Here is a 24,736-nt window from a genome sequence, read left to right as displayed (position 1 = left end):
GATCGTCAAAATCTGATGGACGTGAAAAAAATATTAACTCCGTAAGGCGACGACTCGTCGAAGAATTGCACGCTCCAGCCAGAAGAAATTTTCCACGAAGACGTGTCATAATTCGAGGATACGACGATCTGTGGCAAGCTGACATCGTCGAGATGCGTCCATATTCGAATTTCAACAGAGGTCATCATTACATACTCACCGTTATCGATGCGTTGAGCAAATATGCCTGGGCCGTACCGCTTAAGAGCAAGATCGGAAGCGAAACGGCTAACGCTATCGCCGAGATAATTCGAGAGAGCGGAAGATGCCCGAGAAATTTGCAAACGGATATGGGGAAGGAGTTTTACAACGCCGATGTGCAGAAACTCTTGAAAAAACATAGCGTTAATCATTATTCCACGTATTCGATATTGAAGGCATCGATCGTCGAACGGTTCAATCGCACACTTAAAAACGACATGTGGAAGATGTTTACACTTAATGGTACTTACAAGTGGGTCGACGCGCTGCCACGTCTCGTGTTAGATTACAACGCGCGCAAACATCGCACTATTGGCATGCGACCCATTGACGTAACTCCCGCGATCGCTAAAAAACTCTTGGGCACGGTGTACAGCGCGATAAAGATCGCAGGTCCAGCAAAATTCAAAGTAGGCGAATCGGTACGCGTGAGCAAGTACAAGACAGTTTTCGAAAAAGGTTACACGCCAAATTGGACCACCGAGGTGTTTAAGATCGTTAAAATGCAGCGTACTAATCCCGTAACCTATCTACTCGAAGACTATCGCGGAGAATTCATTGCTGGAGCGTTCTACGAGCACGAGTTGCATCGCGCGACTCATCCGGACGTGTATCTCGTGGAGAAAGTACTGCGTAGGAAAGGAGATAAGGTTTACGTCAAGTGGTTGGGATTTGATGGGTCACACAATTCTTGGATACACAAAAATAATGTGATTTAATTCATTTATTGTAAACAAATATAAAAATATTTATATAAAAAAATATTTATATAAAAATATATACAACAAGTCTTATTTTTTCTTCCATTACATTTTCATAAAGAAACTATACTGATGGACTAACTACGATGAACTTAAGATATAAAATGTATAAAACTACGGGAAATACGTACATATAAACTACAAGTACATATAAATTACAAGTACATATAAACTACAAGTACATATAAACTACAAGTACATATAAACTATAAGAAATACATACATATGTATATGCATACGTACATATGTGCATAAACTACAAGTATGTATATACATACGTACATAAATACATATGTACATATGTACATACATACATACATACATATGTACATATGTACATAAACTACAAGTATGTATATACATACGTACACACGTACATAAATACATACGTACACACGTACATAAATACATACGTACATATGTACATAAATACATATGTACATATGTACATACATAATGTACGTACATATGTATGTGCATACGTACATATATATGTACGTACATTACATACTGTACATATGTACATACGTACATATGTACATACATACGTACATATGTATGTGCATACGTACATATGTATGTGCATACGTACATATATATGTACGTACATTACATACTGTACATATGTACATACTGTACATATGTACATACGTACATATGTACATACGTACATAAATACATACGTACATATGTACATACATAAATACATACGTACATATGTACATAAACTACAAATATGTATATACGTACACACGTACATAAATACATATATATGTACATTACATACTGTACATTACATACATACATATGTACATATGTTGTATATATAAACTATAAGAAATACGTATATATGTACATATATATGTATAAAACTATATATAAAAAATACATGTATATTACAAAGGTATTCGCCAATGTCCCCATGGTAACGTTTCCGTCGAATCCGGTATGATGTATCGTTTGTCATCGTATGGACTCAGAGCAATTTTTGATTCGGATATCGTATATACTTGGTGTAACTTGGATCTTATACATGACTGGCGACGAGTCATTTCGATCTCTTCATTCAAACACCGTGTATAATCATCGAACGTTATTGTTCGCGCTACGACGTTATTTTTTACACCTTTCGCCTTTTTGATGTCCTTTTTACCATCCACTCTCATCGCATACATTTTCGCTCTGAGTCCAACAAATTCCGTCATAATCGCACCGTTATTTTCGTCCTTCATTAGGCCGGGTACTTTTTTATTCACGAGAGACATACCATATGCGTTGTCCGCCGGATAATCGCTTGTATCGAATCTAGCGATATCACGTTTCATCGTCTCGTACACATCATCACATTCAATGTGATATACAAGACTGTCTGTGTCGGTGTACATGATTTTACATTTGTCGCGATACAGCGGTAACATATATTCGTGGTGAAATTCATACAAGCAGATTTTTGATATATCGAGTATACACATACCCACATAAATCGGCTTGTTGAATTTTACCTCGAGTTTACGCAGTTCGACGGCGATTAAATTTTCCGCAAAGACGCTGCGGCTGTGGAAATTTGGTTTCGCGATCATTGCCTCCGCACCGTATCGTCCGTCCCATTTCGTTATCAATTTTACATCCACGTGATTCCGGACATTTTCCATCGTTTTACCGAATACCGCGTTGTTCATTAATTTGTATAAATTTTTTTCGAAATCGTTTTTCGCGCACATTCTAAGCTGTGTATTAAGTTCGATGTAATCGCGGAGCCAGGTGGATTGAACGAATTGTAGTACGCGGTGTATCTTTGCGATACGAAGACCGTGGCGCGTACATTGCTGCAGGTTACGATAGTGGATGACATATCGCTTTTTGTCATATAGCGTCGCGAGAAGTTTATTCTGTCGCGTGCCGGGTGGTTTATCGCGCGTCGGACAGAAAGGTAAGTCGGTGTGTCGATCGTGCAGATGATGCGGATACTCGAGATCGACCTCGAGAATATAACCCGTAGGCGAATCCGGAGCGATCGCGCTCACATCAAAGTTCGCGATGTCTTCAACCCATCGAAATTTGGCATAGGGCAGCGGTTGACACATCGCCCATCCGTATAAATTGTTCACGTCGTAGTACATCAAATACGACGACGGTTTCGACGGGTCGTACGAACGCATGTACTTGTTATTGGCCTGCGTGTATCTGTTGGAACATTGACTGAGGCCGCCGCGTATACCGCTCGATAAACATAACCATATCGATGTCGGTGAGCAACTCAAATTTTACACGCGTATGTTTCAGCATGGCGTCCCACGTGAAACCTGGCAATGTGTAGTAATGAGCGGGATCGAGACTGTAACTTTTGATACAATTTTCACGGAAATTTTCAAAAACGTCGGCCAATAACAAGACATCAGTCTTCAAATATAGATCGCTATATTCGCCTAAGGTTTCAATAGAGAACCGCTGCCAGATGTTCACGGCGTGCGCGTAATCATTCTCCGACACTGTGTCACCGGTTAACGAACTATAAAATGATTCGCGCGATGGTAGGCGCGTGTCCTGCAGCTTGTCCGCATGATCCACATATTCATAAGGAAAGACACCTTTACGCGTCAACAAATCAAAATCCTCGTTCGATAACATGGAAAATTCGGAATGTAAAATTTTCAATTTCTCTCTACTTAAAAAAGATGTCAATTTATCGAGACTGGTACTCAAAAATTTGTACGAATCGATGAATCGTAATTGTACACAATTTTGCGAATCTGATCTATCTTTGACATGTTTAGTGAATGAAATGTATTTTTCCTTTGTTATCGGCAGCACATCAATTTTGCCTTCGTATGCCGTAGCTATTTCTGTGATAACAAAGTGCGCGTCATAACCGGATAAATTGTGAAAGACTACAGGAATGCAATATGATTTTTTATAGTTTAGATTGCAATTCGAATGTGCGGGTCCGCGGTAACGACCGGTAAGGTGGCAATGATCACGTACCCGCGTGTCGTCCGACGCAAATAATTTCTCACAAATGTGACAACGCGTTGCGCTACAGTATGTCTCCCACTGATCTCTCGATAATGTTTCCATAGGGACATTCGCGGATAACAAAATTTTTATTTGATGCGCCAAATTTTCGAGTTGTTGAACGAACCATGCAACGCAGTCTTCGCCGCGACGAAATTGATACGTCGATAACGCATTGTCGTACGAGCATCGCACATAATATCCTACGCTAAATATCTTGTGTTGTTGTTGTTGATATGTGTACGACGTGTTTTCTCTTTGCGGCTCCATCCTTCGCAGTATGCACTCAAGATCTGCGTAGACGATGAATGGAAGTCGTTCTTTGTTGCAGTAGTTTTTGAAGTTGAGCCACTTGTCGTCCTCATTCGGCAGTCGGATGGCGCAATCGTTCATCCGTTCGCAATCCACCGTATGCGATTCCAATTTCTCAGATGACTTAAAATAATGTAAACATCTGCAAACGGAAAACATATTTTTTTAGTATTTTTAGCATTTAAATTAACAATTATAAAATATTTTACATATTTTGTTAAAAAAATGTGCATACGTACCGATCACAAAAGTATTTCTTGTGTTCTTTTTTACTTAGTTGCGAGCTCACAAGACGGGATAAGTTTTTGATGTACGCGAAGTGTCCATTATCGTCGCGCGGATCCTGCATGTACAACAAATTTGCATGTTTCTCCATTTTCTTTGTTGTCAGATGTATTGGGAGAATCTCCTTTTTCTTGATACCGTAGACGTTGATAGAGATTTCGTTGAGATGTTCGAACTTTTTAATTTGATTCAACGTCATCGGAAACGTAATGTCTTGGAGATTTAACACCGTCGTATAATGTGGATACGATGATTCCCGATTTGTATGCCTTTCGACCGGATGCAAGGCCGCGACCACTGACCATGCGAAACACGCATTATCCGTTGACTGCACGTTAATTACCGCTCTCTTTAACATAATTTCCCGCGGTAACTCGATGTAACACCCCGCGTGCATGGGATTATATTTATTAACATTAATTGTTAAATTTAATATACGTGATAGCGCCCATCCACTGTCGCGTTCTTGAAATTCTTCGAGCGATGCCAACGTAGGTTCAATGATGTGCTGCTCGTACCACTCATCCACATTTGACACTCGAAAGAGTTCACTATTCTTAGTGTTTATACTTTTATTGGCGCGTTTATCGCCCGTCACAAACTCGCCGTTGAACGCGGTGTTCACTTTTACATTATCGTGTCTTTCTATAATGTCTCGCACTCGTTCGAGCACTACACCACCGGCATCTTCCAAAAATCGTCGCGGCTCGATATAGTTCACGTTGATCACCGCACCAGTCAATATACGGCTTTCAAACGCCGTATCAATCTCGCGCCAAACGAGAGATCCATTGTCTCTACTGGTGCTCGCGTACTCGCCACCAACGTGCACGAAACGTCTTTCTAATTGTACCTTTGCACCCGCGAGTCGTGCGATCCTCGCCACCACAGATTGTCTATTTGCAACGGTGAGTCGAGGACGCTTAACACGACTAAGTTCTTCGAGTTGTTCGATACACTCATCGCATTGTTGCAGCCACGCGAAACACTCCACCAAAGTAGCGACCTGGCTGCATTGTTCTAGCAGCTCGCGTTCCACTCGCTCGAGATGTTCCATTTTTTTTTTTATATTGCGTCCCACGAAGCACTTGCACTTGCACTTGCACGTGATTTGTCCACAATATCGTCTTTTTTTTTTTTACGCGGTGCAAATTGGGCACATATTGCATGGCATTATCATACAGACGGACTGTTGGCAATTGGAGCAAAATCGGCTGTTTAGCGCATTGAGAGTATCTATCTCGTGCTTCCTAACGGCATACAATACTCCAATATCAGTGTCCGCCAGACGAACCATGCATTCGGCACACAGAGTTAGTGCACCACCCGTTGAATAATAAAATTGTATTGAACAATACTTTTTATTATTATTCAACGCAAGGAGTTCCGAATGCGTAACAATTTTTTCTGCATAATCCGTTAGCTCTTCACTCTGATCACTTATGTAGTCACTATCGTCAGACAACGCATGTTCTTCGTCTTCAATGTCAATATTAATATTGTCAATATTATTAATTTCCATTTCTAGTTCATCTCCAAACTCTTCGTCCACTATATTTCTGAGGTTCTCCATGTTTATATTAAACACATTTTCTATATTTAATACGTTATTCATATTCACTATTTTTCTTACAGTATCACGATCGATATTCGTTTCGAGACTTCCGAGATCTACTGTGATTCTGTGTGCCCAAGGAGTCTACTATATATATCGTCTATAATTTCATTGTCCCTTTGTCGAACTCGAAGCATGGTCATAAGTTTTCCGAATCACAATTTTGATTTTTGTAGCAGCCCAAGTTTTCCCGTTTTTTTATCTCCAATTTTTCTCCGATAAGAAGATTCGATAGAAAAGATTTGATGACTTTTTTTTTAAAGACAGCACTAACTTGAAAGTAACAGTTGGAATAATATCAATCGATATCCGAAATAGTTTTTTCAACATAAAAAGAAAGAAACTTGGTATTTATGATGGAATATTATTTATCGGTGTAACATCTATAAAAAATCGTATTCAGTTTTATAGTTTCCGTTCCATGTCACTGTCAAAATTTATTTGGCTCGTACGTGAAAACTTGGACTTGACCAAACAGGAACGAACATGTTTCAATATTTATTATTAGGAAAAAATTAAGAGAGAAGAAGTGTCCATTTACCGACTTATTTTTATTGAATGAATTTTTTCGAGATTGTTCGAAATTAACTCGTTACAACATATACATTTGTTTAGCAGCCGAATTATTGGCGCTTCTCTTACCATGCTGTAACACGTACAATTGTCAATGCTATTTTTTCTAAATCAGGACATCATTATAAATCTTTCGAATTTGTTTAGGTACATTATTTTCATTAAATAACGGATTTTTTCGAGATTGTTCGAAATTAACTCGTTGCAACGTGTACATTTGTTTATAGCAGCCGGATTATTGGCGCTTCTCTTACTATGCTGCGACACATACAATCGTCAATGATATTTTTTCTATATCGGGACATCATTATAAATCTTTCGAATTTGTTTAGGTACATTATTTTCATTAAATAACGGATTTTTCGAGATTGTTCGAAATTAACTCGTTGCAACATGTACATTTATTTATTTATAGCAGCCGGATTATTGGCGCTTCTCTTAACATGCTGTGACACGTACAGTCGTCAATATTTTTTCTAATTCGGGACGTCATTATAAATCTCCCAAATAGCAATTTGTTTAAATACATAGCAGCCCGAATATCGGCGCTTTTTTTTCCTATGTCAATTTCTACAAAAAATATCTTTTCTAGCAGCTCTTCCTAGACAAAAAAAGACCCCCTCCTCCCTTCCCCCTCAAAAGTACATTCCAAAGGATTGTCGACAAAGCATTCCCCCTTCCCCGTGCCTACCAGTTACCCCCTCTCCTTTACCCCCGCGTCCCCGAGTTACCCCGCACACCCGCACCCCGCTCGGAGCTCCTGGGTTAGAACCGGCCTAGTATCACTACTGTCTTCATCTTTTTCGAAGCAGGTTTACCCTTTGCAGTCCACTGTTTTGACTGTTCTTTTGTCTCTGGAGTGTAGTGATGGATCCAAGTTTCATCTACAATTATGAATCGACGCAAAAAATTTGACTCGTTTCGTTTGAACCGCTCCAACAGGGCCTTGGAAATGTTCATTCGAATTCGTTTTTGATCCAAAGTGAGCAAGCGCGGCACTCAACGCGCGGATAGCTTGCGCATATCTAATTCTTCAATCAATATATGACAAACGGATTCTTTCGATATGCCCATAGCCTCTGCTATCTCTCTAACCTTGATTCGATGATCGTCCAGTACCATTTGGTGAACATTTTCGATGTTATCAGCGGTAGTCGCAGTTTTTGGCTGTCCCGAACGCTCATTATCAGCCAAGCTGGTACGACCATGTTTAAATTCAGCTGTCTTTTTACGGTAAATGATGGGGCAGAGTCCCCGTAAACAGCGTCCAACTCGATTTTAATTTGCGCAGGATTATTGTCTTTCAAATGTAAGAATTTAATCATGGCACGATATTCAATTTTTTCCATTTTTATAAAAACACTGACATCGACTAATACAAACGACTGTCAAACAACAACTGAGCGTCCAAAATGATTGAAATTTTCACAAAAGTCTTTCAAAGCATATACTATTGTAATACTAGAATGGTTTTGATGAGTAACGTCATCTTCATGTTAAGGCTCAAAACTTTTTAGACTACCCTCGTAATTCCATCCACATCAACAAGCGAAAATTCAATGTCATCCACAGCAACAAGTGAAAATTCAATTAGTGTCATATCAAGAGAAAAAAATTCAATGCCATCCACATCAAAAGATGAACAAATTTTCAATCCTTTTGAAAATAATGAGGTAACCTTTTAACATCTTTACTATGTATTATTTTAAAATAAGCAATAAGATAAATAAAAGCCTTTTTCATTTCGTAGCGAATGAGTCATATGTAATCTATATCTGCATTGTCGTCAGATTCACAATCACCAGTAAGTTCTGATAAAGAAAATAAAAAGAACAAAATAAAGACGCTATCATCTTTATGGAAGAAACAACTTGATATAGAGAGCAATAGGATAGAAGAAATTAAAAAGTTACAAGAGCATTAGTAATAATACTTTGCAAGAAGAAAATAATAATATACTTAAGGAACGAAATGCGTTATTAAAAGAAATACTCTTGAAAATCAGACATCGTAATTAATTAATGTAATAAAGAAAAGAAAGTATATATTAAAGGAAGTATATTTTGATATTTCCTTAGTATGTTATAATACTCATTGATTAATGCTAATATAGGCGAGTTTTTTAATTCATCGATTGATGAATCGCAATTGTGCGCAAATGCAACTTTACTCTGAAAAAGTAGTACTTGTGCATAATGCGATTATCACTCGATGAATTAAAAAACTCATCTTATATTACTTAATATATTAAGCTACTTTCAATATATCAAGACATATTTATTGATTTAGATACTGAAAATGTTTCTTTTAATATTTTTATAATTGAAATGTTAAATTTAAATGTTAAAGTTTTATTATCTCATAGATAAGAGTTAAAAAGTATTGATTTATAGATATTAAAATCTATTTTGTTTTATATACATTATTGAAATGTCAATTTTAATGGAGAACATTGTATTACAAAGGATACATATATTATAAAGTATTGATTTGTACCTGAAAATATATAACCTTATCCGCAGCGAGAAATGATGATGGAATTGATATTGATTCGATGTTGAATCGATATCAATTCCATCTTCATTTCTCACTGCGTCTGTCATGATAATATTAAAATATTAAGTTACGTTTTAATGAATATAAAGAATATTGATTTGACCTGAAAATGTTCTTTTATTATCTTTAAAAATAAAACGTTATTTATATTCCATTTTAAGTGTACCAATTTATAAAGATATAACATTTATTAAATATTCAATGTGTGATGTATCTAAACGTAGTTATAAGTCATAAAATGTTTTACAATAAAAAAATTTAATACGATTTGTACTATAACTAACAGTTTCTATTTAATAATTCCGATATTGTATTCCTTTTGTCTATTGCTTCATTATTTGCTTCTATTTCTTCTCTCTCTACTGCTTCTTCTTCTTTTTTCTCTAATAATTCTTCATTTATTTAAAAAATGATCTCATCATGATCTATTAAAAAAATTATGCAGAACACAGGCTGTTACTATCATCTTATTTCCAAAATCGAAATCTGCAATATCTAAATAATTTAACCTGAGCAATTTAGTCTTTATGAAGTCAAATGTTCTTTCTATTATTGATCTTATACTAAACAGTCTAGTATTATATTATTTGAGTTCTAATTAGATGACTCATATTTCGATAAGGTGTCAATAAATTCACTAACAATGGGTAAGCTACATCCCCAATTATATGACGATTAGGTGATAACAAATTATGTGTTAACTTTCGAAAAATTTCACTTTGTCTAAATACACGTGCATCGTGCATGCGACCTGGTAATCCCACAAATATATCTATAAGTCATGCTTTATCATTGCAGATAGTTTATGCTTTATCATTGCATCTTTTTAAAAAAGCGCAAATTTATTATAGAAATTAAATATTATTTCAAAAATATTAATCAAAAATATTAAAAAATATTACAAAAAAATATTACAAAAATATTACATCTTGTAAGACAATAGAGTGAAAACCTTTTCGATTGTAGAAATCATTAGCATTGTCTATAGGAGCTTTGCATGATATATGGCAATCATCAATAGCACCTACCACTCCTGAGATACCATAAGAGCGTCTCTTAAATATCTGTGATAATTTTAGATAATTTAATAAATATTAAATGATTTGTGTGTACATGTATATGTATATGTGTGCATGCACAAACAACTTACCTTTGAAATTATGTCGCACATTCGTGCATTGGGCCATCTCACATAATTTGGTAATATATCAACTAATACATTTGTAATTTCTTTGACTATATCATGAACAGTACTTTTTATCAAATTAAACCGATCTCCAGCAGCCAAATAACTTTCTTTTGTCAAAATCCATATAGTAAACATTACTTTTTTTTCTTAAGTCTACAGGATTATTATGATTTAAAGGCATTGCATGTCCAATTACGTTTATCAAATTCTACACAAAATGAGCAAAGCAAAAATTGATATGATATTATTAACAAATATACAAAACTATAATATTTGGATTTGCATACTTCCAATGTGATTCTAGACATCCTAAAGTGTTCCTTAAATAAAGGATCAGTGTATCATGATATAATTATTAGTAATAATTTTCATTTTTGGATCGTATTCTGCGTTCATTTTGTAATAAATCATTCTGCAATGGTTCGCCAAGTTCGTTTGCCATGAAGTATATGATATTTCTGCGTATTTCTACACCTCTCATATCTGCATCGTCGGCTCCAATCAATACTGCCAATTCTAATAAATCCATATTCGTCAAACCATCCGTGATAGTAAGTGTCAAATAATAAGAACAATAACACGACTGTAATTATTCTAACTTGTTAACAAACTTTCACAGAAAACACTGATAAACAGATGGTATAAGTCACGTGGCCTAAAGCGTCGTTCAGCAACTGGTAACCGCTCACTCAACGGTTGTTACAACATGTTGGAATTAATTGAGATTTGCTGAACGCAGCCATTGATTAATATCAATTCTTTGTATAAAATGAGCGGTCTTGAAAATCATCGAAAAAAAAACACAATGACTTTTTGAACAACCCAATATTATACATTTATTATATTCTGTTAAATATGTTTCACGTAGTTGACGAATTATTTATACTAATTTATTATTTCAATTTACTTTTATATCATCTAATATTATTTGAGATATTTTGTATCAATGTGGTCTAATGTGCTGATAATGTGCTGATAATAATATCGTTACAAATTATGAGAAACTATAGCGATACTGCAGAAGAAAAAATTCATAGACCAGAAAACTCAGAGAGAAACCAAGCTAAATAATGTATTATTAATAGCAAATAAATGTAGCGTGAGTGAAACAAGGGCGTTGATTTGCATCTTGATTAAAATTAGAGAGTACGAATATTCACGTTAACCGTTAAAGTGATTAACAATCGATTGGAACGTATAAAATTGAAATGGAAATCTATAAAAAATTTTTCAAGGATTTAGTACAATAATATTTTTTCAATAAAATTAAATTGTTATAAGAAAAAACAAAATTAAATGTTATCTAAAATATTTAAAGAGATGCTGGACGAGCGACTGCGACGAAAACGTTCACATATATGCACATCTAACATACATAGATACATTTATGTATACATACACTCATATATATAGACACGCATACATGTCCATGAAATTTTCAAGCAAAGTATTCTCTTGTATATAGCTAAGCGCATTTTAAAAGCATAGTATTGTTCTTCCTTGTAATTTCGTCCCGGGTAAATTTGTATTGTTTATATGTTCAAAGTCTAAACTTTTATGTACAGAAAAATAGCACAAGTTAACCTCAAAAATCGATAACAAAACTGTAATTTTCTAACTTTTCTTTCCAAAAATTTTCTAACTTTTTTTTCCTCTTTCATAAAATATACAGACTCGAATGTGTTATTGTTTATACTTCAATTCTAGAAAAGAATTTTTAATTCTGTATAATCAATGAAAAGATTACTTTGTCTGAAAATAATCGACTCAGTCTCCAGCATCGCCTTAAGGCCTGTGAGTAGTCACCGCGGCCATATTGGAATTGTGAGAAACGTCATAGGTGAGAAATAATACAATAAAGTTTATGACGGTAGTTTTGCAAAGAGATATTTGACTAAAATATCACCTGATATAACTTTAAGACACTTGTGAAAATGGATGGCTACTGTCCTTTCCCTTCCTGATAGTCACTAAATAGCTGTAAAAGGCATGTGAAATAAAGCCTATTCAGGCAGAAAACACACGATTTGACAGCTGTTGAAAGAAGTAGAAAAAATACTTTCACATATAATGTCCGGTGATAATTTCAGCTATTTTTTTACGCCTATTTTTACAAATCTGGTAAATACGAAACAAGTCATATCTGCACGATTAAGCACAATAACGAACACCGTAACGAAAACCGTTATGAAAAATGCATGTCATTTGTATAAAGATGAACAAGGGTATCTGAGCTTTTATTTTTCACCGCGACGGTATGTCGCATCAACGTGGAGTTCTTCGCTGAGATTCAAGGGCCTTAAGAAAATCAATTCTTTAAAAATAAATAAAAATTTTTAAATCTTATTAAAATACTGTATTAGAAAATGGATGGCTAAAATGGCTAAAATATTTTTAAAAATTTATATATATAATATTATATATATATATTTTATATTATATAAAAAATTTATATATATTCTTACAAAGAAATCTCTTGCAGTAGTTGAAAGCAGTTATATAAAAATTATGAAAATAGAAATATAATTATATCAAATAATTCGAAGATCTCCGAATATTTTAATTTCATCGAAAGTACACATAGCCTCAACTACGTATAACAATATTGAAAGATATCTATTAGATTCGGAAAAAATTAATGGAGACCGACTGGATTTGAACTCGGGATCTCTCGTCTACCAATCCGACACTTAGTCTGCACGACCACGATGGCTCCTCTCTGTTAGCTGTTTATATTCCGAATCTCTTTCATGACCGCTTACGGTCGTCTAATTCTTACAATATGATACAGATTGTAAACTGCTTGAGAGAACGGAGAACGAAATATTTCTTTGAAATCGACGTTAATTGCTAATATCAAATATACAGACGATCTCTCTCATACTTTGCAAATAAATTCGAGTTTTCAGCCCGCCGTCATACTCATCAAATGCATCATTTTTTATCAACGAAGAGATCTTGCAAATATCAGGCATAAAAAAAAGAAATAGAGAATCAGGAAAAAATGTATAAATAGTGGTTTAATTCTATATTTATTTATCAAGTCAAAAAAATTAGAATTCAAAATTAAAATCGAAAAATTATATTAAAAATTATTCATAAAATGTAATTGTGTAAATCAAATTTAATTGTGTAAATCAAATGAGTGGTCCTTATTTATTACAAATTCTATTATATCTAATTACAATTTAATTAATTCAGAGTAAGAATACTATTGGGTTGCCGGAAAAATCATGACGTATTTTTTCTATGTTTTTCAAAGGCTTATTTATATAAAGAACAAAGATTAATCAATATATATTTTGATCGATAATCTTTTGCCATCTTTCAATGAGTTTCATAATTCCTCGTCCTTCATAGAAGGACTTTATCGGCGAAAAATTGAACAAGGTGCTGATTTACAGCCTCATCTAAATTAAATGTTATACCATGCAAGGAGTTTTGAAGAGAACGAAACAAGTGGAAGTCTGATGGCGCAAGGTCAGGCGAGTATGATGGGTGTGGTAACACATTCCATCCAAGCTCCAATAATTTTTGACGGGTGGTCAAATTTGTGTGTGGTCTCACGTTGTCGTGATGGAACACAATTTCTTTATGATTAATGAGCTCTGGACGTTCCTGGATGATGGTTTCGTTCAAACTATTCAATTATCGACAGTACACATTCGAATTGATTATTTGGTTCCTTGGTAGGAGCTCGGAAAACACGACACCTTTAAAATCCCACCACACTGAGAGCATAACCTTCCTCTGATAAATGTTTGCTTTTAATATAGTTTGAGGCGAATCATCATGTCGGAACCAAGACGCACTACATTGTTGTAAACAACAACAATTCACTTCATCACCATCAAGTGTAGAAAGTTATAATATCTGAGACATATAACAAGAAGAGTAAGATATTTCATGATATGACTGCAGTAGCCTCAAAAATTTAAATAGCCATGATGATTGCCAACTTACGCGAGAAAGAGGGGAGGAAGGGAGAAGACAATATTTTATCGAAATTTCCGTTTTTTCTATTTTTTATTGTTAGATAAAGAGAATGTCATTTGAAAAAATCCGAAGAATAAATTATGATTCTATATAATACAGCATATTGATGTAAAAATCTAGGCTTATTTCTACATAAATTTGTATTTCTAATTTATAAAATCAATTTCTAAATTTTAGTAATTTTAGTTTATAAGATTTCTACAATTCTCCCTTTCTTTAATTGCTAAAAAATGATCACCATTTAACTTGGTTTGAAAACAGGAGTACATAATTCCTATGCATTTATGATTATTGTCGTTCTACACAGTCTTACAGTTAAACTTTTACTCTAATTTTCAGGTCTGTTGATCCTTGACATTTCGCGACGCAGTTCCTTGATACGACGATTTGGCACGACGATAGCGACATTTTCGGAGAAATTTTGCTGCCGAAATGGATGAGTTTACGCAGAATTCGGTAACTTTGACGAAGTTTCACGGTCAAAACTTGACACTATCAAAGAGCGAGTGAAAAGTCTGCGGCAATCAGTCTCATAGCTCGTACTAATGCGATTTAAAATATCCGGTGGGGAGGGAGGGGGGATAATAAAACAGATTTTAATCGATATCAATAATATTGATCATCGAATTATTATAGAGTCACTATGTTGAAAGTCTGCTAAACCAAAGCGGCTCGCAGTTGGTAATATAATTAATTGAATTTATTTCATATTAAAAGATTTCAGCAACCATCCTGCTTGCCGAGGAAATACCATGTTTCGCGTTGTAGTTTGTTAGTTAACATATACTCGGCCTATATCTATGTATTATTTTTTTACAAGTCTTTTAGATTTCTTTTTCAGAAAATTTGAACTTTTCAACACATTTTCGAACATTTACTTACAGTGTAAAGCTCCTTAAAAATTAACGCAAGATTTATGATATTCTTTCTTATCTTTTTTTTTAAAAGTTGTTAAACATATGAAAAGAATGTAGAATGTTACGAAAAATAGAATTATTAGGTGTATAAAAAAGTTTTGAGCTTTTTTTTGTAAAATTCAATCTTTATTCAAAAACAAACAAAAAAATATTAATCAGCGAAATATTCCCCGTTTGCATCAATGACCTTTTGTCATCTTTCGGATAGCTTGCGAATTCCTTGACGATAAAAGCTCACTAGCTTCGAAGCGATAAAGTCATCAATGCATTTTCGTATCTCTTCAAATCTCATGAAATGTGTATAGCCAAATGATGCAGCGACCGGAATAGTAATCGGTAGTAATCGTAAGGTGCCATGTCTGGGCTATACGCCGCGTATGGGAAAAGTTCCCAGCCTAACGCAAAATCCTGAGTCCTGAGTCGCTTTCGCAACATGTGGTCGAGCATTGTCATGAAGCAAGATCACTTTACGACGTCCTTGGCCAGTAAATGGCCTCTTTTCTTCTAATGCATCGCTCAAATTGGTCAATTGTTGTTAGTAGCGGTCTGCCGTGATTGTTTCACCCGGTTATAACAACTCGTAATACAACACATCTTTCCATCCCACCAGATACAGAGCAAAACCTTCTTGGCGTGGATATTGGGCTTCGGCGTCGATATCGAAGGTTGACCAGGGTCAACCCATGATTTTCTACGTTTACGGTTATCATAAAGAATCCACTTTTCATCGCCTGTAATGATTTTGTGTAGAAAATCTTTTTTCCGGAACTTTGAAAGCAAAATGAATGCAGTATCACGCCGACGATTTTTGTTGTCTTCGGACAATTCATGCGGAATCCATCTGCCTTCCTTCTGAACCTTTCCCATCGTATGTAAACGTACAGAAATGGTTTGCTGCGTAACGCCAAGCTGTTCTGCAAGCTCCTTTTCAGTTTGCGCAGAGTTTATATCCAGCAATGCTTGTAATTCATCCGTTTCAATCTTTTGAGGGCGTCCAGCACGCGGTTCATTTTCAAGACTGAAATCTCCTTGGCGAAATTTTTGGTACCATCTTTTACATGTAGTATGACTTACAGCGTTCTCTCCATATGCAGCACAAATCATTGCAGTGGCTTCAGCAGCATTTTTCTTCAGATGAAACGCGAAGTGGATGGAAAATCGAATATGCTCTTTTGTTATTGCCATCGTGAACATTACTAATTTTTGAAGTTATGTGTATCAAACGCCAAACCGTATGGCATTTTAGAAGGCCAAATGCTTTAAAACCGCAAAAGGGCGGGAAGATATATAAAATTTAAATTATTTTATTGTATGAAATCTAAAGCTCAGAACTTTTTTGTACACCTAATATTTTACATAAAAGACGAATATGAAAATTCGTTTCTTTATCATGGTAAAAATGTCCGAAAAATAGGGAAGTCCAAGTTAATCATGGGTTAGATGAAATAGTATTATATGCAATAAAGTATATTCTGTAAGGAATTCTTACCGATAATATTAAATCGATTTTTTAACTGATAATATTAAATTTATTATTCAGTTATTAAAAAAGATATATATAGTTCTGATTTTTTGATTAACTACATTGCAAATAAAAAGTAACAGTATGTAATTGATAACAGAAACAAAGTCTATTGAATTTATATGTAAATATTAAAAAAAAAAAAATTATTAAATGCTAAAATCCAGCTGTAACTAGCTGAGAATATTTGTCTTATAAATATATCTTTAAATTTTATCAGTTTTTTTAAATGTTTATATGTTCATAATATAACTCAATGATATATATAATTTAATGATGAGTAATAGTAAAACATTATATAATGTCTTCGATCGAATAAACTGTTGTTTCTTTCCATATTTAGAAACAATTCCACAAAGATTATTTACAAAAATATTAGGGATCAATGTATTATCGAATGTTCCCTTTCTCTGTAATAAATATCCCTTATGAGACGAAGAGAGATTCCCCATTTTCCCCAATGATTCTTCAATTATGTCGCATCGCGCATTGTTTCAGTTACAATACCCAGAAATGCTCGTATAAACATCGGCTGGGCGAATACTTGCACGTACACACGAAGAGAAACGTGTCGTTTCGTTGCGGAGTAAGAAAAATTTTCGTTAATCAAGCTACCTCAATGATCATTTTGGCCGCAACGTTATCGACCGTTCCAATAATTAATTAATGTTATTCTAATTAATGTTATTCTACGCGATATATAGATGGGCGAAAGAGACAAAAAGGAGGATGAGAAGAAGAAAAAGAAAAAAAAGAGAAGAAAGGGAGAGAAAAAAATAGGAAAAGGGAGATCAGTCGGAGTCTTGGCACGTTATACAGAACACGTTCCTTTGTATTAGAATGAAATATGCATAAGTGTGCACAACGCAATACTGCTCAGATATCACATCTCTCCTCCATAATACTCGTTGCTATGACGATGGAACATCAAGGCGATCGACTAAAATGTCTTTGTATTTTGCAGCTTTACTTCAGATCTAAAATGTCATTTCCGAGCGAAATTGGAAGCCTTATTAAGTAACAATCTAACATAAATTGATTCTGATTTGGAACAGACGCTATTAAACTGAAAATAAAATCGGATAATAAAGAAAAGACGGTTCAATCCAGCGATTTGTGCATTGCTACAAACTATTGGACTTCCTTGTAGTTATAATAACAAAAGACTGACGTTTTAAGGCTTTTTTTCCGTTGTCTGAATAAAAGATATCTTTTTCGATGTATTTTTGCGCGCCGAACATGAATCTGATCATGATGTAAAAAGAAAGGTGTAACAACATCACGTATGTGCAGTCTCGACTAATAAGAAATTGGAAAGAATTGGCTCAAAATGCTGAAAAGCAATATGGCTGCGTGCAAAGTTCCGAAGTTTTTCCAATTACTGCAGAAGAACATTAACTTATATTAGAGACACGATTTGTATCGTCTGTTTCCTGTAAATGATGTGAGCAAATAGCTTAGCTATTTGCGAGTATATAGCAAAGAAATATATATATATAATATGTTATGCGTCGAGTTCTAAGTCAACAAAGTCGTGCACACATGCAAAATACTAAAAAGAAAGAAATCGACGGACCACGCGCACATACGCATTCACATAGAGCGAGAAATCAGCGGTGAATTTGACGGCGTGATCAAAGATGATCCGCGGCGAACATTCCATTCCTAGCGTCATCGCCACGTCGTCCGCGGCTTTTATAATCTCGCGAATTTCGAGACAAATAAGGTTCGGGCTTTTACGCCACTGAGCCGAAATCGTGGAGGATCGGTCAGCGACTTCACTTTGTTCATCCGTGACATAGTGCACATCGTGAATCAGAGTCCCGATCTGTATACGGTGCATGTGCGTGCGTGTGAATCATAACCGAGGCGAAGACCTCAGGCGTCATTGTTCCCGTCGAATCCAGCTGAAACAATAGCTACTACGGACGATATAAGACAACGTGATTTCGGCGTGGCTCAGGGCAACAGCCCCTAGGCGTTGTCGCGCCACGCGACTGAGGGCATCACGGCCTTCAGACATTGTCGCTTGACATATGCGATCCGTCCCAAGAGTTGGATCCATAGACTAAAGTGCGTAACAATCCGAAATGCGTGTGAAATCAATAAACTGTAAACTGTTACGCGATCTAGACATTGCGCGGTCAATGGACTTTATAAATTGTGAACTGTAGCACAAACTTATTTAGTGCAAATAAACGACACAGAGCAAGATCAATACATCGACTACATTACACGAAATCACGAGTGTGGGTGTTAAGTCATTCCCATTTGACACAACAATATATATATATATATATATATATATATATATATATATATAAAAGGGTGATTCAGAACAACTCCGTGTTCTTGCAAGGACGTACTCCTGAATTAATTCTGAAACGATTTTTCCTCTACGAAAATTTTGTCCGATGCTTATATTTTAAATTATAAAAGAAAAAAGTTAGCGAATAACGAAACGCGTACGGAAGGTAGGCAAGGACGGCACAACTCATCGTCCGAGAGAGAGAGAGAGAGAGAGAGAGAGAGAGAGAGAGAGAGAGAGAGAGAGAGAGAGAGAAGTAAGTAAGAAATCGCATAGGTGCATACTATCGCGTATGGTAAACCACGTCGACGCAGCGAACGCCCTGCAGTAATCGCCTGCGTCGGACGCCTGAGTTGTGCCGTCCCTGCCTATCTTCCGTACGCGTCTCGTTATTTACTAACTTGTTTCTTTTATAATTTAAAATATAAATAAGCGTCGGACAAAATTTTCGTACAGGAAAAATCGTCTCAGAATTAATTCAGGAGTCCTTGCAAGAATACGGGGTTATTCTGAATCACCCTGTATATAGCTATATATATAGCTGCAGATGATTTATCGTTATAACAACTGCAAGATTTTCATTCATCTTGTCACACACATCCCACACACACACACACACACACACACACACACACACACACACACACACACACACGCGCGCGCGCGCGCGCGCGCGCGCGCGCGCGCGCGCACTCACACATACTATTGCAAATACAAATATATTATTTATATAATTATTAGTTAGAAATTCACATAAGTTATTATTTCTCTCATTACAAAAGATTTTTCGCACTACGTTTGTATTATTCAAGTATTTTTATACTATTTTTTAAAAATTTCTGCGTTTTAAGTACATGTAACCATATATGATTGTTTTGTATTCGAATAGCGTGTATTTTGATCAAATTTCATTGGCTCATCGTGCCATTGCTATGCGCAATGGTACACCTTTCTTTTTACATCATGAATCTAACAATTAAATTGTTATCGAGTAAATAATTATTTACTTATTGAGTGTTTCAATGCCGATCCTTTTAATCAAGTAGGTGTATCTTAAAATTTTAAAATTTTAAAGTTTAAAATAATTTTACAGTTTTTTTACTTAATTTAAATTTGAAATTTTTTTACAAATGTTTAAAATTTCAAAAATCTTGTTATTAAGATTATCACGCAGTTCTTTTTTTCAAAAATATTTGTGACACAAAATGTTCTTTTTGGCTACTTAACTACGCAACTCGATGAAAAAAAACATACATCATTAAAAAATTATATTTTAAAGGTAAAACTTGGCACTTTAAGATAGCGTAAACGAAAGTAGAAAAAAATTTACTTTGCTAACAAAAAAATGAAATATGTCAGATGTATCAAAAAACATCAACTTTAACCTCATTTTTCTCAAAAACTTGACATGATAGAGCAATTTAATTACCGGATTTAATTACCGGATTCGTGTTCAGTGCTCAAAAATACATCAGGTATCTTTTATTGTAACAACAGAAACCGTATCGATCAGAATAATTATCTTTTTAATGGCGTAAATATTAAAACGGTTCGCTCGCTCTCACGATGCGCGAGGCTCGTCGCACGCAGTGTTTGACATGTTACCGAACAGTTGTTATCTGTCACGTTGCGTCAATGTTTTTTCGGGATGGTTTTTCGGTCCGGAATAGGACTTAGGTTTGCTGTGACTCGGAGACAGTTTCCTGCTTTATCACCTAACAGTGATGGATTTTGCACGCAAGTTTCTGCCTTGGAGGCCAAACTAAGAAGCGCCTTAATTCGTGATAATGCTTGCATGCTTTGAAGATAGGAGCGATCTGCCAGGAGTCTCCTGACTTTCTAAGTAATGCTCTAGGATTGCACAGATATCAGGACGGATATTGAGAACAGCACTGGACTGGTTGTTGTCTCGCCGGGAAAAGGCGAAAATCATCCATCAGAGTCAGCATTTATACCCGAATCGGCCGTAATTCGGGATAGATCAAAGCAGGAATTCGAGATCTGGGATTGATTCCGTGGATGATTTTGCCGACTAGTCCGCGAATTTCGCCGAACGAGCTCGATGTTTCTATGAATCTGTTCGGCGCGGTCGGTAGCGGGGCCGGCGGCGATGGCCTAATGCGCGGATTGTTGTTATACACGCGCTGTTCATATGAATTATTGCGTTCGTTAGTCGATATGAATTTGTCAATGGTAGGATCACGAAGAATCGCTGTGTCGATACCCTGATGGACATCGGTTGAAGAAAATAATTTTATACCGATCTAATTACGGAGGGAGGCGTATCGTTATAATATTAATTATAGATTATTATATATATTAATATGTACACCGATTATCTAAATTAATAATTATCATATATTTTGTTATTTAATTAATATCAATTATTATACACACACATGCACATGCACGTACATAATTTAAATTCTTTTACATACAGTCTGTTTGATAAGAGCGTGTACGGCGAAACTTTTTCTTGGAAACTTGGTTAGAGGGGAGATTTGAACGCGAGCAGATAGCGGAAATCTTCCCCCAAGATGCTTTGTTTCAGAAAGCCTGAATTGTTGTTCAACTTTGATCACAGAAAACATATTTCATCATGAGTGCCGCATCATGTTACGAAGTCATGTTTGTGTATTTGCATCTGAAAGAACTGAAAATGTTGTACGGAGCGCTTGCAAAATACTGAAATAATGAAAAAGTCAAAGACATTTATAAGTAAGTGGGTGAAACGTTATTCCGACAAAAAACATGGATGACTAGCCGGATCGTGGTTCTGCGCAAGTAACGAGAAGAACAGAGGACAGAGTAATTTTACAAATATTTGAAAAGAATCCTGGTCTATCATTGCATGGCGGGCAAGCAGTTTTGCATAAAAAGGATCTAAATGTGTCATGTGACACATAAGAAGACGATTAATGGAGTGAAATTTCGAAGCACACTGAAGAAACCGCTACTGTCCAAAAAGTACGTCGAAAAAAGACTCACTTGGGCGAAAGAAAATTTGGACCGCGATTGAGATGATGTAATTTTTACGGACGAAGCTTCTTTTTGGGCAGGTTCTTCCATCTGTTATACCTGATGTATCCACGCTAATAGACTCATCCAGCGGACCGTTAAACACTCGTTAAAGATGCATGTTTGGGATTGTTCTTTCTTAAAACAGGGATTTTTGGCACTTTGCATATCTTTACAGAAAATTTGAACGCTGCCAAAATGATAAAAATATATAATAGGACATTATTGTCATCTGCATAAAGGTGATTTACGAGGAAAAACAAAAATTGACTACTGCAAGAGGACAATGATCCAAAACATCGGAGTCGTCTTTGTACTGCGTGGAAATAAGAAAATGACGTTGATGTACTGGATTGGCCGATTTGCAGTCGCCAGATGCAAATCCCATAGAAAATGTTTGGGCGCTCACGAAGTTCAAGCTCCGAGGAAAGAAGATCTGGACTGTCAAGCAGTTATTTCTACCGATTCGATTTATATGAAGGTCTTTGTTATAAGATTATGCTATAAAATTAGTCGAAAGTATGCCTCGGAGATGTCAAGCAATTATTAATAATGGAGGCGACTGGACAGCTTATTAATAATAAAGCATCACGGTCTATATCATATAATATGTGTGTATTTTTTTTAAATTCATTATTCCAAATTTTCGAGTTTTATTATACACATTCTTGTCAAACAGACTGTATCTTTTCCGAATCCGTAATTAGATGTAAAATATGAAGAATATGAATATGAAGAGTATGAAGAATATAGTTGTAACACATATTTTGAGATTAAATTTGCATATTTCTTCCGTCATAGCTAATTGGACAAGCTCTCGAGGTCGATTCTGTAAAGCTCGGCACATAAATAATAGCGTATTTCTTAAACTTGAATTGCTCTACTTTTACAAGATCGTTCAAATTCGAATTTCGTTTATTATGTATCAAAACGCGCAAATGTCATGTTTTTTAAGAGAAGAAATACTAATATTCAATCTGGTATGACAATTAATTCTTTTAGTTCCGTGCACATTCAAATGTGACTATCTGTATTTTTAAAAGTCTCGGAACATTCAGGAATCTCTATGAGTTATAGCTAATCTTTGAGAACTCATAAATGTTCTGAAGATATTTGAGAAATCCTCAGGATATATCTCAAAAATCTTCAAAATTTACTGTCGAAATAGTGCGATTGCCAGAACCTCCAGTTAAATGTGTGATTAGGATATGATTAAACATTCTCTATTAATTTAAGCAAGATTTAAATAAGATTCATTTTCATACTAAAGAATGCCACTGATGAAAATATGATATGTTTTCAGTTGAAAAATATATTGCTCTATAATAGATATTAATATAATAGATATTAGTATAATGGATATTAGTTGATTATAATAGATATTAATATTAATATATATTGATATTGAACACTTTAGTATTGTTTCACGTGTTGTTAATCTAATTAAAATACATAGCATGGGCATATACTCGTGATGCGCATATCATAGCGTATATAAAAAGGGGAAGTCCCAGTTGCGCACAGAATAGATCGGACACAGCAGGTTGAATGGATCGGACACAGGTCCAAACGGACACAATAAGGAACGGACACAAGGTGAAAGACCCAAATAAGAAGGGAAGGTGTGCGTCACGGCGGGGCCCGACCACGAACCAGTCGTGAAAACTCGTAATTATTTTGCGAAAAAATACCACCTCAGCCAGGAATCGAACCTGGATCTCCTGCTTACCGGGCAGGTATCTTATCCTTTCGACTACCGAGGCATGTGATGATATTTATCGCAAATAACGTGTTTAGAATAACACGTCAACAATACAATGATACACACACACATATATATATATATATATATATATATATATATATATATTACAATATACATATATACATGTATTCTTTCGAATCCCCACGACCGGTACTCCAGAGAGATGATGGTCCTATTCTCTCGATGGATGCAGGTCGGACTGCAGCGGCGACACCCTCCAACGCCATTGGCAAATATACAAATAATCCTCCTGGAGCACGACAGGAGAGATTGCATCAAGCATGGCTCGAGCCTCCGAATAAGAAGGGAGGGTGTGCGTCACGGCGGGGCCCGACCACGAACCAGTCGTGAAAACTCGTAATTATTTTGCGAAAAAATACCACCTCAGCCAGGAATCGAACCTGGATCTCCTGCTTACCGGGCAGGCATCTTATCCTTTCGACTATCGAGGCATGTGATGATATTTATCGCAAATAACGTGTTTAGAATAACACGTCAACAATACAATGATACATATATATATATATATATTACAATATACATATAAGGTGATTGAAATCGGACACAGTGAAAATCGGACACAATGGCAATCGGACACAGTGACAATCGGACACAGTAGCAATCGGACACAGTAGCAATCGGACACAGTAGCAATCGGATACAGTAG

General features: G+C 35.6%; 4 protein-coding genes and 1 long non-coding RNA gene across 7 annotated transcripts in view; all 5 read right to left on the bottom strand.

Annotated features, from left to right (window-relative positions):
* The window catches only part of LOC105429942 (uncharacterized), a 540,048-nt gene that overhangs the window by 292,563 nt on the left and 222,749 nt on the right, over positions 1-24,736 (bottom strand). The window lies entirely within an intron of this gene.
* On the bottom strand, positions 1,678-3,294 carry LOC148937319 (uncharacterized). Its single transcript, XM_089073726.1, has one exon. It carries the CDS (start codon positions 3,158-3,160, stop codon positions 1,898-1,900), a length of 1,263 nt encoding a protein of 420 aa, XP_088929852.1. The 5' UTR covers positions 3,161-3,294; the 3' UTR covers positions 1,678-1,897.
* On the bottom strand, positions 3,168-4,484 carry LOC148937318 (uncharacterized). The gene has a single exon (XM_089073725.1). It carries the CDS (start codon positions 4,482-4,484, stop codon positions 3,168-3,170), a length of 1,317 nt encoding a protein of 438 aa, XP_088929851.1.
* LOC148937317 (uncharacterized) lies at positions 4,397-7,514 on the bottom strand. The gene has a single exon (XM_089073730.1). It carries the CDS (start codon positions 5,665-5,667, stop codon positions 4,543-4,545), a length of 1,125 nt encoding a protein of 374 aa, XP_088929856.1. The 5' UTR covers positions 5,668-7,514; the 3' UTR covers positions 4,397-4,542.
* On the bottom strand, positions 10,196-12,274 carry LOC105423317 (uncharacterized). The gene is made up of 3 exons (XR_016138567.1): positions 10,831-12,274; positions 10,505-10,751; positions 10,196-10,418 (listed from the first exon to the last, which is right to left on the bottom strand). It is a non-coding gene; the product is annotated as an uncharacterized LOC105423317 (long non-coding RNA).

This window comes from Pogonomyrmex barbatus, unplaced genomic scaffold, assembly GCF_055798465.1.
Source record: "Pogonomyrmex barbatus isolate J1 unplaced genomic scaffold, ASM5579846v1 scaffold15, whole genome shotgun sequence".
NCBI classification, from domain to species: domain Eukaryota; kingdom Metazoa; phylum Arthropoda; class Insecta; order Hymenoptera; family Formicidae; genus Pogonomyrmex; species Pogonomyrmex barbatus.
The sequence above is the reverse complement of the archived record's forward strand: the minus strand, read 5'-3'. Positions and strand labels throughout refer to the sequence as shown.

Excerpts from the sequence above, each read along its gene's own strand:
- LOC148937319 (XM_089073726.1), bottom strand. The coding sequence starts at position 3,160 with ATGCGTTCGTACGACCCGTCGAAACCGTCGTCGTATTTGATGTACTAC.
- LOC148937318 (XM_089073725.1), bottom strand. The coding sequence starts at position 4,484 with ATGTTTTCCGTTTGCAGATGTTTACATTATTTTAAGTCATCTGAGAAA.
- LOC148937317 (XM_089073730.1), bottom strand. The coding sequence starts at position 5,667 with ATGGAACATCTCGAGCGAGTGGAACGCGAGCTGCTAGAACAATGCAGC.